Below are 15,912 nucleotides of genomic sequence, written 5' to 3'. Positions count from 1 at the left end.
ATAACTATCAGCCTCAAACTCTCAAACATGTGTAATAAGAGGGTTAATTATGACATTATTAATAGCTGTGTTTATTTGATAAAAGCTTGAAAACAGCTTGAAAACAGATACAGCCGTACCTTGGAATTGGACAGCTTAGTTCCCCGAACATTTTGGCTCCTGAACATTGCAAACCTGGAAGTGACTGTTCCGGTTTGTGAACTATTTTTGGAAGCCAAATGTCCGATGGGGCTTCCATGGCTTCCGATTGGCTGCAGGAGCTTCCTGCAGCCAATCAGAAGCCGTGCTTTGGTTTTTGAACGTTTTGGAAGTCGAATGGACTTCTGGAACGGATTCCACTTGGCTTCCAAGGTACAACTGTACTCAAGAGCCATAAACTACAGTTGTTTTAAAAAAAATCATTGTGTTCCTTTCCCCTCTTAAGATTTGGAAATGGAAAGCATGGATCAGAAGTCATCTGATAATGATTCTCATAACCAGAGGTCAGAAGAGATTTCAGCAGATTTGAACTTGGTCAATCAAGACCCAGAAGGAGAAGGTGGGTTGGAGTCACCTGCAGAGTTGGGCAGCAATAGTGTTTCCCTTATGGACCAGGAATCCTGTATCCCTAAACTCCAGGAAACTAATAAACTCCAGGAAACCAGTAGTCAAGCATCAGACTTGGAAAATCACCCCGAGGAACAATCAAAGATTGAAACTGACTCCAATCCCACTGATAGCTGGGATAATAATAAAGGACAGTCTATGGAATCAATATTAGCTGATTGGAATGAAGACATAGAAGCTTTTGAAATGATGGAAAAGGATGAACTATAACTTCTAATAAAGTGCTTGTGGGACTACAAAGTGGTGAACTTTATGGAGGATAGTAAAGACCCTAGCATCTGAAAATTAAAAAAAAAAAAAAGAGAGAGAATTGTTCAGTATTGTGAGGAGCAGCCAGGTTCCTTTGGCAAATTCCAGCATGTGTTAAAATTTGTATGGTTTTTCTTCCCCCTGTTTTATGGAAAATGGGAATGTGCAATTGACCCGTTTGCAGGGTTCCTTTGCATGGTGCTGTAGCACAGGAGGTTCATTCATGGAATGATTTGGATCCCTCCTGCGTTCCACGTTGCTGTAAGTGAGCTTTGTCTAAGCCTTAGGAAGCAGAGAATGAATGAAAAGGGGATTTCAATGCACCACCGAGTCTGGATGGCACGGCACATGACGGCTACAGGCTGGCTGTTGGCGATGATGCGTTTTCAAGGGTCTATACCGTATCTCAGAAGCCTTTTTATGGAGACATGGCAGAAGGTACTTCAGGCTGTGGTGGCCTTTATAGTGAGGGCAGAACAGCAGGCAGCTCTGACGTGTCCTGTGCCACTTAATATAGCGAGTGTGCTGTACCTCCTTCATCACATCTTCCATTTATTATTTTGAAGAGCGACCAAGATAACTTGGATTTTTTTTTTTAAGTTCCTAGTTCAAGTCAAGATTGCCTTTGATTTACAGACTATGTGCTCGATTAGCAAAAAATAAAAAATAAAACCGCAGTTAATTCTGAAACTTGAATCTGAGTAATGGGGCATAGCCTCTTCTCTACACTCCCCATTACTTTGATTTTGAACCTTGCACAGTGAATCGTGAGCTAAAATAAGCCAAACTTGCTTCCTTGCCGATTTCCTGGGAAAGGTACCAAATCAGATAGCGCTGGGATAGAATTTATTTCATTTTATTTTTTTGCAACTTTAAATCAGCCTTACATCAGCAACATCTCAATATTCCTGTATACAGCTTAAATTTCTGTGCACAAAAAAGGCCAGTATGTCCATAGGAAAGTATGAAGTCAGTGAAAGACTGGTATCACGTGTAGATATTTTTTTTAAAAAAAGTTGTAGAAATCCTAGTGTGTTTGACAGCAATCATGTTTCACAAATGTCTTAAAGTGAGCTTCTTTTTTTTTTTACAAACCCACGTGTAGCTAAAAGACAAAGAAAAACAATACAGTTGCATCTACGCAAGACTGCCAGACGTTGCATATTTATATCCAGTCTTGATGACGTTTGTCTTTATTGTTCTCAGGTTTTTTGGCTGTAGGAAACTGATTTGACACGGCACAGTATGTGCTGTGCCCTGTTCTGCCACTTTATGTATAAATGTGTTTTTGTTTTAATTGAGAACTAGCAGAATCCCTGTTAGGGTGCTGGGATGTATGTGGGGAGAGGAGGGCTTGTACCCCGGTGCTCTCACCGAAATTCATTCGGTGATGGGCGTTTTTGGAGCGCACGAACTTTTTCTTAAGACAGCACTTTACATTCCCCATAGAAGTGAATTATCAACCGTTGACTTAGACATACATATAGGGAGAAAGTAAAGCTGTATCTGTTGGGATTCTACTGGTATGTGAACTAAACCTGCCCTCTGCTTTTGTACCCCAGTGAACTGAGCAGTTCAAAGGGCAAGTATACCTTTATCCGTCCAGTCCCAGATTGCGTCAATGTCGCGTGCAACACAAATCCTTAGAAACTGGCTATATAACAGTTAGGTTCATTTCCAGTCCGAATCCGAGGATTGATCCTAGCACAAAAAGGTGCAAAGGCATCTTTCTAAAAAACATATCAGCCAGGTGGAAAGACCTTATTCTTATGGATGAAACAGTGGTGCGAAATCTTAGTGGACAAATGAATAAAAGTGTCCTTTAACTTTTTTCAATTCTTTTTTCCCATTTGCACATGTGAGTGTTAGATGTGGGGCCTTCAGCATTTTTTTTGTGGAGTTCCCAGAGATGAATTATGTTTAGACCGGAGGCTTTAATTTTGTAATGATTATTTTTTTTTTGTACGTGGACTGTTCCTTCAGGGAATTTGAATAGAGGCTTCTCTAAAGTGTCCTTTAGTAACTTAGGCCTAGAGCTTAGAGGAGAATGTGTGCGTTTCGGGCCAAATGCACTTAATTTTAAGTTAGAACTGTAAAAAGCAAGTGGGATGTTCTGCATGTCTGAGTAATAGTGCCACTCGTAAAAAACTTCTCAATATTAACTCTGTCCTAGGCTATAACTTACCCCATCAAACTGCTATTTTTATTAGGCCTTCAATAGTAACGGCTCCTTTGGTGTTTCTGGTGAACTGAATCTTTAGTCATTGTATCTTCACCAAGTGTTTTAGACAAAACAGCAGCTGCTAAATTCCATTTCTTCCTACCGATAATTTATTAAGAGTGTGAGCTACCTGCTACTTATTTGTACATAGTCCATAATGTGGATTTTTAAGTTGATGTATTGACATCAAAATATCTGCACACCTTTTGAGTTTTCCTCATTGATTCAGGGATTATTGAAAGATTCCCTTGCCATTAGAAAGGAGCATCTGAACGGTGGTAGAGTCTACCTCAGATATAGGTTGCCCTTTTATATATATATTTTTTCTTCATTATCATAGCCATAAGCCTGTTGGACAATAGCAAAAAAGGTTTACATGTTAGTAGCTAAATTTGGAGACTTGTCTTTTGGAGAGAGCTTACCAATTATGAGTTAATATCTTCATATCACAACAGAAGCCCTTTTTTTGGACAAGCATTCCTGTATGTGGTTGGGGCGTTCCTTGAGGAGAGGGTATCAAATGAGCTGGCACAATAACAGGGTTAATTTCTAATCAGGATCTTCCTAAACCTGCTGTCTTGTGCATCTTTCGGCGTAGTTATTTATAGCAGGTTCATAAGAGATCCCAGAGAAACCCTATAGTTAGGACAACCAGAGGAAACATTCTATGAATGCATAACCGTACATCCAGATTTTGTAAGACTTTTTACCAGCCCAATTTACAGCCATATATTTTCTTATGATGTAATTTATGAAAAGTGTAATAAGGGGTGCTGCAACACGACCGTTGTTGGGTTTTACTGTCTGGTAATTTTAAGTGTGTACAATATTCCTAAGGGCAACTGTGTACTGTGATGTAGAAGTCTGAGCTCAAAGTGTATATATAATCCTTGTATATACAATTGTGTACCTAATTATAATTGCTGATTGTAAAGATTTAATAAAATATGTAAATATTCTGGTCAAAGTGTTTTGCTTCGTATATCGTCTAAAAGTTCCTCCTTATTTCTACTCTGTCATTAACATCTTGTACCGTCCTGTTTCCCCCTTGTCACTCTCTTGTTCCTCTCTCGTATCTCTTCTGTTCCATCCATTTTCCCTCCTAATGCTTTATGATATCTCCTCCAAAATTTTTTTGCTTCTTCCTTTGAGTTCAGCCTCTTCCTGCTCTGTTTATAAGTGAATGAAATTCCTTCTGGGAATTCCCAGCGGAAGGGGATGCTATTCTTTTTGAGTGCATCTGTTAAGCGTTTATATTTTCCTTTTTTCTTCCTCAACCTAGCTGGTATTTCACGCATGATTATACTTTCTTGTTCTTCAATTCTGAGTTTTTTCTTCTTATTAGCTTGCATTATTTTATCTTTTAAAATTCGTGAGTTAAGAAAGACTAGGCAATCTCCAGGCCACCTATTGGGTCCGGCAGTTCTTGACCTAATTCGGAATGCTCTGTCCATGCAGATAGAGATGTCGTCTTCTTGGATTTCCAACCAGGATGCTAGGGCTTTTATTATTACTTTGCTTTGTATATTGAAGTGAGTGACAAGCAAACAAGTTTCTCCCAGTTGCACAAGTGTTCCCTATCTTCAAATATAAACACCAATGCCAAATCTTTGATGCTCCCTTCAAAATTTAGCTTAAGTATAATCTCAGGCATGAGGAAGGAATTGGTGTCCTTTCGAGGCCATAAGTGACATTATCCGAAAGGTACGGAAGAAATATAGTGGGTTGTTGTTTTTTACAGCTCCCCCCTCCCAGAAAATAAAAACAGACCCTAAAAGACCTCTCAAAGCTCCGTAAGCTGCCAAGACCTTACTGGTATGCATTTGTTTAATATAAGAATATAATATGGGTTTCAGTCTACAGCAAATGTGCCGGAACAGCAAAACAAGCATAAAGGTCAGGTCTGGGCCCCACATTTATTTAAGGACAATTCTGGGGCATGTCCAGAGGAAGATAACAAAAGATGCGCGGTTACACTGAGGATGGAGTGGCTTGGTTTTCTTGGTAGGGTCTCTGTCCTTTTTTTGGTACCAGTTACCGTATTTTTCGCTCTATAACACGCACCTGACCATAACACGCACATCGTTTTTAGAGGAGGAAAACGGGGGGGGGGGGGATTCTGAATGAAACAGTGGATGTATCATTTTTGTGCCTCATGCTGTGGCCACAGACATGTGATCTGATGGTGAATTTGGGGTGACCCAGTGCAAAGATCCTGAGGATCCATGCTTTGTAATCACGTTTTAAGTGGGGAGGGAAGGAAAAACACAGAAGGGACAAGGAAGACGAGAGGGGTGTGCAGAGAAGCAGCTGGCTAAGAATGCAGGAGAGGGGTTTAACAGGAGGAAGGAAAGGAAGGCAAAAGCTTCCACCCACCCACCCACCCAAGCCAGCCCTCTCTCTCTCTCTCTCTCTCTCTCTCTCTCTCTCTCTCTCTCTCCCACCTGCATGCTTTCCGGCTGCCTGCGAGTCCCTAAAATGCTTCCCTGGATGCAGCAGCACTGGAGCACAGAGAGGAATTAGATGAAAGGACGCCATCCTTTCCTTTCCCCTCTGCTTGCCTGGAGGGGAAGGGATTTCCCTGCTCTTTGTTCCTTTTGAGCAAACAGCAACCGAAACAGAAGAGGGTGGGCAGTAAGACCCTGAGGCAGAATGCAGGAAAGCAACAGCTTCCTCTCTTCAGGGGTCCCTCCTCCCTGACGAGCGAAATGATTTTTGCCTGATTTATGCCCCAGCACTCGGGCCAGTCGGCTCCAGGGACCACACATTCGCTCAATAACACGCACAGACATTTCCCCTTACTTTTTAGGAGAAAAAAATCTGCGTGTTATAGATAGAAAAGTACGGTAAAGTGCTTTTTGCAGTCCATTTGCATTGAGATGTTGGATGCCCTCTTTTTTTTTTTTTTGTACAGTCATACCTCGGGTTAAAGTCGCTTCTGGTTAAATCTTTTCAGGTTGCGTCCCGTGGCGACCCAGAAGTAACGGAACGGGTTACTTCTGGGTTTCGCCACTCGCGCATGCGCTCAAAATGATGTCATGCGCAGGAGCGGCGAATCGCGACCTGCGCACGTGCAGATGTGGGTTGCATTCTGCTCAGGTTGCGAACGGGGCTCCAGAACGGATCCCGTTCGCAACCAGAGGTACCACTGTATATATGTGAACTGCCCTGGAAGTATCTACCGAAGTTCATAATTTCATCTCTTGCGGGGGCGCAATTAGTGCCAGCACCGTCCGTTAAGAGTTTGGGTGTAATCTTCGATACCTCCCTCTCTATGGAGGCGCAGATTACAGCTATAACAAAGGCGGCATTTTTTCATCTCTGCCAAGCTAAGCAGTTGGCTCCTTATCTCTCTCGCCCTGACCTAGCCACTGTGATCCACGCGACGGTCACCTCCAGACTAGATTATTGTAACTCGCTCTACGTGGGGCTGCCCTTGAGACTGACCCAGAAACTCCAGCGGGTGCAGAATGCCGCGGCGAGACTCCTTATGGGGTCTTCGCTGCGAGATCATATTCATCCGGTACAATACCAGCTGCACTGGCTCCCGGTGGAGTACAGGATCAGGTTTAAGGTGCTGGGTTTAACCTTTAAAGCCCTATACGGCCTAGGACCCTCGTACCTACGGGACCGCCTCTCCTGGTATGTCCCACAGAGGAACCTACGGTCTGCAAATAAAAACATCCTGAAGGTCCCAGGCCACAGAGAGGTTAGGTTGGCCTCAACCAGAGCCTGGGCTTTCTCGGCCGCGGCTCCAATCTGGTGGAACGCTCTGTCACAAGAGACTAGGGCCCTGCAGGAACTGACATCTTTCCGCAGGGCCTGCAAGACAGAGCTGTTCCACCAGGCCTTTGGTCAGGGCGCAGCCTAACTCCCTCCTCTGGCAATCTGCACAGAATTATGCTTAACAGTTGCCATCAATTTGATTTTAATTAATTTTTATAATGAAATGTTTTTAGAATGTTGGATTATTTGATTGTTGTTAGCCGCCCTGAGCCCGGCTTCGTCTGGGGAGGGCGGGATATAATTAAAATTTATTATTATTATTATTATTATTATTATTATTATTATTATTATTATTTAATTTCGTGTTTTTTTAAAAAAATCACCTTCCAACCATCTTTCAGGGCAACGCTCAAACCACAAAAGCAGCTGAAATGAAGCAACGCAAAAGCAACAAATGAATTCAGAAACAATGTCAAGGAGTCAGAAACCTGTTAGTCCAGCTGCGGAAGGTTATCAGAACAAAAATCTCTTCCGTTGTTTCCAGAGAGTGCATATTAGTAGGAACTTGTTGTGTCTCAACAGGAATGCTATTGCGCAGAATGGGCAGCCACCCTAAAAGCCTGGCTCTGGTGCCGGTGTCCTGGAAGAAGCAAAGATCCCCAGTGTCAAAGCAATGATTCTTCAACATCAACTTCGTCGAATGACATGAATGTTTAAGATAACCTTTGTTAAAAGACCAGAAGCTTTTTTGCTATGTGTTATAGGTCAAGACTTGCCAAAGGAACAGAAGAAACTATGATACTACTAGCCCCCAAATGGAAAGACAACATACCAACTAAAGAAGAACGGCAAGAAAAAACTGATGGACTATGTGGAAATGGCGAAGCTAACTGGGAAACTTAAGAGACAAAGACAATAGAGAATTTAAAAAAGACTTTGTTGTTCAGTCGTTTAGTCGTGCCCGACTCTTCGTGACCCCATGGACCAGAGCACGCCAGGCACTCCTGTCTTCCACTGCCTCCCGCAGTTTGGTCAAACTCATGTTTGTAGCTTCGAAGACACTATCCAACCATCTCGTCCTCTGTCGTCCCCTTCTCCGTGTGCCCTCCATCTTTCCCAACATCAGGGTCTTTTCCAGGGAGTCTTCTCTTCTCATGAGGTGGCCAAAGTATTGGAGCCTCAGCTTCAGGATCTGTCCTTCCAGTGAGCACTCAGGGCTGATTTCCTGAAGAATGGATACGTTTGATCCTCTATATAATCTTCTAATAATTATATATAATATTAAATATATATTATATATATATAGACTAAACAACAACAAATTATTATTATTATTATTATTATTATTATTATTATTATTATTATTTCTCAGCTATGAGTGATCACCAAAGATATAGACAAGAGATATAATAAGGTAGTCTCTTAAGTATCTGATTAGCACCAACACTGGGATGAAATCAACTCTCTTGCAAATGTGTTGGAAATTAAAGACTCAGATGCAAATTCTTGTTCCCGTTCAAATGACACATCCAATGCTGGGTTCAGAAATGTTTAAATTGCTTTGAAAGAAACGGATCATTCCTCTCATGGCTTTTCTGGTTACGTAGCTAGCTGCTACAGTAAAAGTGTGAAGCCGCTGTCTATACACGGTTACATGGTTAAGTGGAAATATAATCAGAAAAGGAACCATTCAAAGCGAAGTGAGGATGGTCTCAGCACAGATAATTCTATTCCCCCCCTAATTTAATTTCGGCATTGGTCCTGCTTTGTTGGACAGAGCCACCTGGACATAAGCATGTGTGTGATGTACCCTCCTATTAGAGAATCATAAAAGATTACCAAGCTATTTTAGGCAGCAGCTCTCCATGACACACTGAATAGCTGCATCTCCCTGTGACTTGGTTCAAAGATGCTATTAATAGATGGGGTAGCATGATGTTTTGGGGAAGGTATGCCTTATCGAGTACCTGAATATCTGGTTTCTCTCAGCAATATATTCTCTCTTTTAAATCTCCTGGCCTTTAAAAGTTTTGAACAGACTGTGGTGGGGAAAGGGTGCAATGCATTTTTACCTTAATCCTACAACTGAAGCCTACTGTAGCCCCAATTTCAAGCTTTTATCCAACAGTTTAAGTGCCTTTCAAGTACTCAAGATGTGGTTTAAAAGGAGCTAGGATCAAGAAATCACTTTTGCTCCTTCAAACAAACAAACAACAGCATTTGGGCCTCAATCCTGAAATAAGCTCACTTGAATGTACACGATAGGCTTCAGAACTGTAAAGAGTAATAGGCACATTGTAGGGAATTAAGTAGTGATGTATGGAAGTGAGAGCTGGACCATAAAGAAGGCTGATCGCCAAAGAATTGATGCTTTTGAATTATGGTGCTGGAGGAGACTCTTGAGAGTCCCATGGATTGCAAGAAGATCAAACCTCTCCATTCTGAAGGAAATCAGCCCTGAGTGCTCACTGGAAGGACAGATCCTGAAGCTGAGACTTCAATACTTTGGCCACCTCATGAGAAGAGAAGACTTCCTGGAAAAGACCCTGATGTTGGGAAAGATGGAGGGCACACGGAGAAGGGGACAACAGAAGACAAGATGGTTGGATAGTGTTCTCGAAGCTCCCAGCATGAGTTTGACCAAACTGCGGGAGGCAGTGGAAGTCAGGAGTGCCTGGCGTGCTCTAGTCCATGGGGTCATGAAGAGTCGGACACGACTAAACAACAACAAAGGGAATTAAGTCAATTTTAGAAAAGGATATTAGTGAAGTTGCAGCAAGCATGCTGGAGCTTTTACCATCTGCATCAAAATCCGATACTGCTAACATTCTCCAACATGGAGACTATGTAATGAGATGTTTCCTCCAGAAGAGATGAGCGAATGCTCTGGGAATAGCATTGGACTGTACTTTGTATTTCCCATCATATTTATAAGACAGCGCAATAGTCAAGATTAATGCTTAATGCTCTGTGGCAAATGCCTTTGAGCTGGTGTAAAGGTAAAGGGACCCCTGACCATTAGGTCCAGTTGTGGCCGACTCTGGGGCTGTGGCGCTCATCTCGCTTTATTGGCCGAGGGAGCCGGCATACAGCTTCCGGGTCATGTGGCCAGCATGGCTAAGCTGCTTCTGGTGAACCAAACCAGCACACGGAACGCCGTTTACCTTCCCGCTATAAAGCGGTACCTATTATCTACTTGCACTTAAGGGTGCTTTCGAACTGCTAGGTTGGCAGGAACAGGGACCGAGCAACAGGAGCTCACCCCGTCACGGGTATTCGAACTGCTGACCTTTCTGACTGGCAAGTCCTAGGCTCTGTGGTTTAACCCACAGCGCCACCCGCGTCCCTTGAGCTGATGTAAAGGTAAAGGTAAAGGTACCCCTGCCCGTACGGGCCAGTCGTGTCCGACTCTAGGGTTGTGCACCCATCTCACTTAAGAGGCTGGGGGCCAGCGCTGTCTGCAGACATTTCCGGGTCACGTGGCCAGTGTGATGAAGCTGCTCTGGTGAACCGGCACCAGAGCAGCACACGGAACGCCGTTTACCTTCCCGCTATAAAGCAGTACCTATTATCTACTTGGACTTAAGGGTGCTTTCGAACTGCTAGGTGGGCAGCAGCTGGGACCGAACGACGGGAGCTCACCCTGCCACGGGGATTCGAACCGCCGACCATGCGATCGGCAAGTCCTAGGTGCTGAGGTTTTACCCACAGTGCCACCTGCGTCCCTTGAGCTGATGTAGGTGATGGCAAAAAATAAATAAATTAAAAAAGGCTAATGAACAAATAAGTTGAGTTGCCTGTGAAGATTTGAATCCAAGATATGCTGCGCTATAAATCATATAAAAACCAGCACCTGGTTCCTTTCAAAGGAGGACATGGTAGTGGTACTATCACATGTATTTTAGTTCTTAAGATATAGAGGGATTCCCCAGATCAGGGGTCTGCAACCTTTAAGACAAAAAGAGCCACTTGGACCCGTTTCCGAAGAAAAAACAACAACTGGGAGCCGCAAAACCATTGCGACATTTAAAACAAATATAACACTGCATACATTGTTTCTTAGCCCAATGTTATCCTCGTCATTATAAAAATAACTTTTTTGACACTTTTTAATTATTTTTTGTTTGACCCCTCAGAATTACTCCTCCTCATAGAAATAAACGTTATATTAACAAGTTACCTTTTTTTGAGTGTGTGTTCTTCACTCCCCTTCAAAACAGTAGCTGCAAATTGCAAAGCAATAGCAGCAAATCAGCCAGCAACAAAGACATGCTATATACCGTATTTTTCGCTCCATAGGACGCACTTTTCCCCTCCAAAAATGAAGGGGAAATCTGTGTGCGTCCTATGGTGCGAATGCAGGCTTTCGCTGAAGCCTGGAGAGCGAGAGGCATCGGTGCGCACCGACCCCTCTCGCTCTCCAGGCTTCAGGAAGCTATCCGCAAGCCTTGCAAGCCCGGCGGGAGTTCCCACAGGCTCACAAGGCTTGCGGGCAGCAGCCTGCAGCCCCAGCGAGTGTCTGCAAGCCTTGCGCGCCCGGCAGGAGCTCCCGTCGGGCGCGCGAGGCTTGGGGCGGCAGCCTGCCGCCCGAAGCACAGGGAGCCCTCCGGAGGGCTCCCCGTGCTTCGGGCGAGTGTCTGCAAGCCTTGCGCGCCCGGCAGGAGCTCCCGTCGGGCGCGCAAGGCTTGGGGCGGCAGCCTGCCGCCCGAAGCACAGGGAGCCCTCCGGAGGGCTCCCCGTGCTTCGGGTGAGTGTCTGCAAGGCTTGCGCGCCCGGCAGGAGCTCCCGTCGGGCGCGCGAGGCTTGGGGCGGCAGCCTGTTGCCCGAAGCACAGGGAGCCCTCTGGAGGGCTCCCCGTGCTTCGGGCGAGTGTCTGCATGCCTTGCGCGCCCGGCAGGAGCTCCCGTCGCGCACGCGAGGCTTGGGGCGGCAGCCTGTTGCCCGAAGCACAGGGAGCCCTCCGGAGGGCTCCCCGTGCTTCGGGCGAGTGTCTGCAAGCCTTGCGCACCCTGCAGGAGCTCCCGCCGGGAGCTGCTGCTGCTGGGAGCCCCCACAACCCCCGAAAGAGGACTCGCTCCAGAGATCCTGGCGGCTCCCAACCCGGGGTCGCTTCACCGCGCGGGGCAACAATGAGTGAAAGGAGGCGCACTAAAAACAATGGCTCACGGGGAAGGCGGGCGCGTGCCGCTCGGCCCTTGGGGAGCCTTCCTGCTGCCGCTGCCCTGCGCCCAACTCGCGAGGAGAGTGGCGCTGCCTTCTGCTCTCCGCCGCCGCCTCACAGATGACAGCGACTGCACGGGAACAAAGGAAAATGCGCCTCCTCCCCTCGCCTCCACCCCGGAGCCGCGGCAAAGGCGTTAAAGAGCCGCATGCGGCTCCGGAGCCGCAGGTTGCCGACCCCTGCCCCAGATGAACAAATCTCTTCTGGCACTTGCTTTTATTGTGTGAAGAGTTACAGAAAATGGCCAGAAGATGGCAGTCCAACTAACCTAAAGCTTTAAAGTGCAAGAACTACCTTGATACAGCAAAACCCTCCCTAATCTGTGCTTGTTTTTCAAACTGTGACCATCTACATAGGTGCCTCTGTAGACAAGACTAGAAAATGGTCTATGGAGAGTCCAGCATTTGAATGAAGCCACAGCTGCACTGAAAAGACTTCAGGCAGAGATAAAATATTTTTAAGGGTGCAGTTTGAGGGGATGCTAGTAGTTGTGTTTCTTTTTATATGCACAGAAACACCGTTTACCTTCCCGCCGGAGCGGTACCTATTTATCTACTTGCACTTTGATGTGCTTTCGAACTGCTAGGTTGGCAGGAGCAGGGACCGAGCAACGGGAGCTCACCCTGTCGCGGGGATTCGAACCGCCGACCTTCTGATCGGCAAGTCCTAGGCTCTGTGGTTTAACCCACAGCGCCACCCACGTCCTATGCCCCGCAAATAACCCAGGGATGCATTTTAAATAAAACAGATTACCTGCAAGGATTTCTGTTGGTGTGCAGTGTTGGTATTCAAGTGTTGCAGGCAGCCATGCCTTCTTTTAGGATCCTTTCTCCACATAAGAAATGCAACAGAAAAGGAAGATTTCTGCACCATGCTTAAGATTTTAAGGCATAAGGTGTGTGCAAGAAGGTCAGGCAGACTTATACAGCAAGAGAAACTCAGCTTTAGGCAACCTGTTTTCATGGTGTTTCAGTTTACGGAGAGGAGAGGAAAACCACCGCAACTCATAAGGTGAAAAGAGTTTATTGTGCAATACGAACTGCCCACACCAGAACACATTTAGATTACAGAGTTTAAAAGCTCTATCATTTTTCTTGCGAAACCTGTGATTTTCAAATACTAGTGCTGTTGCAGATTCTCCTTCATTAAAAAGTGATGAAGATTTCTTTCTTCAATTTCTACATAACAGTACAAAATACATTATAATTTTATATAGGACATACGCATAAACACATACATATCCGAAACAGGTCTCTGAGCGACAACATTAAGACATTTGAAGAATGAATGCACTTCAACAGGAGTTGATTCGACTTTCATACTTTCCCCAGGTAATTCTTTTCTCAGGAAAATGAGGATGTGGTTCTGTGCACACTTGTTTGTGAGTAGGCCCCCACTGAACACCACCAGGGGCTTTATTTCTGAGAAAATATGCACAAGGCAACGCTGCCCAGTGTTTAACCATCTTTCTTTAACTGTACCTAAACATCTCATCATCTCACACGCAAACATCAATCTGAGTAGACCTGTTACCCAGAATTACAATTCGCTCGGAGGTGCTGGATAGATCACAGCCCAGTCCTATGAAGAGTTATTGTGCTTCAGCGCAATGATTCCACTGGGTTTAGCTGTGTCTAACTCTTCACGTGAATAGGTTTTGGGTTTTTTCTTTCTTAAAAGAGGCACTATGTCTTAAGAGCTAGGTAATAAGAATTCAGTAGCATCGATGGGAAAAACATCATCTGCTGAATTTCTGCCTGTCCTAAAAGTGTTGCTTCCAAAAATTCTCATAATTATTATTTACAAATGTTAATAGAGAATATTCTCTAAATATCTGATGTGCATAGTTCATGCTCAGTAATATTTTACTTCAGTAGCTGATATCTGACAGCAAGCTTGCAGTGTTGCTTCCTAGTGCCACCAGGGTTCCTTTCATAGGTTAAAAAGGACCCCTGGACCAGTCCAGTCCAAGGTGACTATGGGGTTGTGGCGCTCATCTCACTTTCAGGCGGAGGGAGCTGGCGTTGGTCCACAGAGAGCTTTCCAAGTCATGTGGCCAGCAGGACTAAACCGCTACTGGTGCAACAGAACACTGTAATGGAAACCAGAGCGCATGGAAACGCCGTTTACCTTCCTGCTGCAGTGATACCTATTTATCTACTTGCACTGGTATGCTTTCGAACTGCTAGGTTGGCCAGAGCTGGGACAGAGCAACGGGAGCTTACCCCGTTGCGGGGATTCGAACCGCTGACCTTCCGATCAGCAAGCCCAAGGTCAGCAAACTTTTTCAGCAGGGGGCCGGTCCACCATCCCTCAGACCTTGTGGGAGACCGGACTATATTTTGTAAAAAAATATATGAACCAAATCCTATGCCCCACACATAACCCAGAGATGCATTTTAAAGAAAAGGACACATTCTACTCATGTAAAAACATGCTGATTCCTGGACCATCCGCGGGCCAGATTTAGAAGGCGATTGGTCCAGACTCGGCCCCCGGGCTTTAGTTTGCCTATCCATGCCCAAGAAGCTCAGTGGTTTAGAGCACAGCGCCACCCACATCCCATAACCTTTCATAACCTTCAGGGAACATTGCGGCATCAGCTGTTGGGCCAAGGACTCCAAACAAATTGCAAAGGATTCTGGGGCATGCCCTAGAGCGAGGGCAGAGTCAGTGACGCAAGGGCACTCTTGGGATTTTCTCTTGCACACCATGGACTGGAAGTTGTGCCCTCAAACACACCCAACGTTCCCTTGCAGCTGCACAATGCAAAAGAAGATCAGTAGCAGCCTTTAGCCACTGTTTTTCAAGGAAGGCCATTGTGGATCTGTTCTCACTGCGGAACAGGCCATAAGATTCCAAACAACTCGGGGTCCCCTGGGGAAAAGTTTGAAAACCATATGGTGTGTCGAGAAAGCTGGCATGCTTTGCTATTTAATAATATTTGATAGTTCGCAGGTTATTTAATTCTATTTGATTGATAGAACTGGTGATCGATAGAGCTATCTGGCAGTTCCATCTAATTTGGAGCCTGCATAGTTTGCAAGATTTGGCTGGTACGCAGGTTGGGTGCTTAGGAAAGCAGAACAATTCAGCTCAGACCACTTCAGACTGCTTTCTCACCTAGAAGGACCCCTCTTTTCATACAAATGGACTGCAGAATAGGGAAGATGAAGTAAATCCATTTTTTTTATTACCCTCCAAAAAGAGGGTGAAAGGTTATAGCCATTTATTGATTTCCCTGTGTTAGTCGACCATCCCCTCCTCTTTTTTTTTTGACAGAGTTGAATGATATCCTTTCTTTCTGAGAGGATGAAGCTTGTCAAGTTCCAGATAAATGGAGATTTTTGTGTGTGTGTGTTGGGCATCTTTGATACATTGGCTTATTATTATTATTTTAACAAACTTTTCTGGCAGAACTGGAGGAAATTACCAGGCCTAGAAGTCCCTTTCGAGAAGATAATTGCCACCAAATTTCAGAAGGATGGCTTTTCCTGCAAGTTTGAGGGTAGTTTTTAAAAGGTGTAACTTAACCTCCCCTATTCTGGGGTCAGTTTGTATGAAAACATAGAGGTGTTTCTTGGTAAGAAACCTGGAAAATTTCAGATGGACAGATGGAGGGATTTTTTGCGCTAGGTATGTTTAGAGGGGAGTGGGCACTGCAAAGGGATTAATTTCCTCCCTCCTGTGGTTTTGTGGGCAATTTATATCCATATACAGTAAAGAAGGCAGCCAAACTGAAAGAAAATGGCTGTAAAAATGAATAAAAAAAACTTTTAGGGTGTTTTTAGTTTTCCTGCTCAGCTGAAAACACTGCAGAAAGAAACTTTAAAGTGTTTCATCAGTGACAGAATAAAATATATTAAAGTATAAAGGTAAAGGTAAAGGG

General features: G+C 44.7%; 1 protein-coding gene across 2 annotated transcripts in view; it reads left to right on the top strand.

Moving 5' to 3' along the window:
• The window catches only part of EDEM3 (ER degradation enhancing alpha-mannosidase like protein 3), a 37,193-nt gene extending 33,150 nt beyond the window's left edge, over nucleotides 1-4,043 (top strand). For both annotated transcript variants that reach the window (XM_083743821.1, XM_083743820.1), the window contains one exon: nucleotides 425-4,043. In XM_083743821.1, the coding sequence (XP_083599947.1) occupies nucleotides 425-816 (392 nt within the window). In that variant the 3' untranslated portion in view covers nucleotides 817-4,043. The remainder of the gene's footprint in view (nucleotides 1-424) is intronic.
• The last annotated feature ends 11,869 nt before the right edge of the window (nucleotides 4,044-15,912 follow it).

This window comes from Podarcis gaigeae (genome assembly GCF_964106915.1).
Source record: "Podarcis gaigeae genome assembly, chromosome: 6".
NCBI lineage: Eukaryota > Metazoa > Chordata > Lepidosauria > Squamata > Lacertidae > Podarcis > Podarcis gaigeae.
This window is presented reverse-complemented; position numbering and strand designations above follow the sequence as displayed.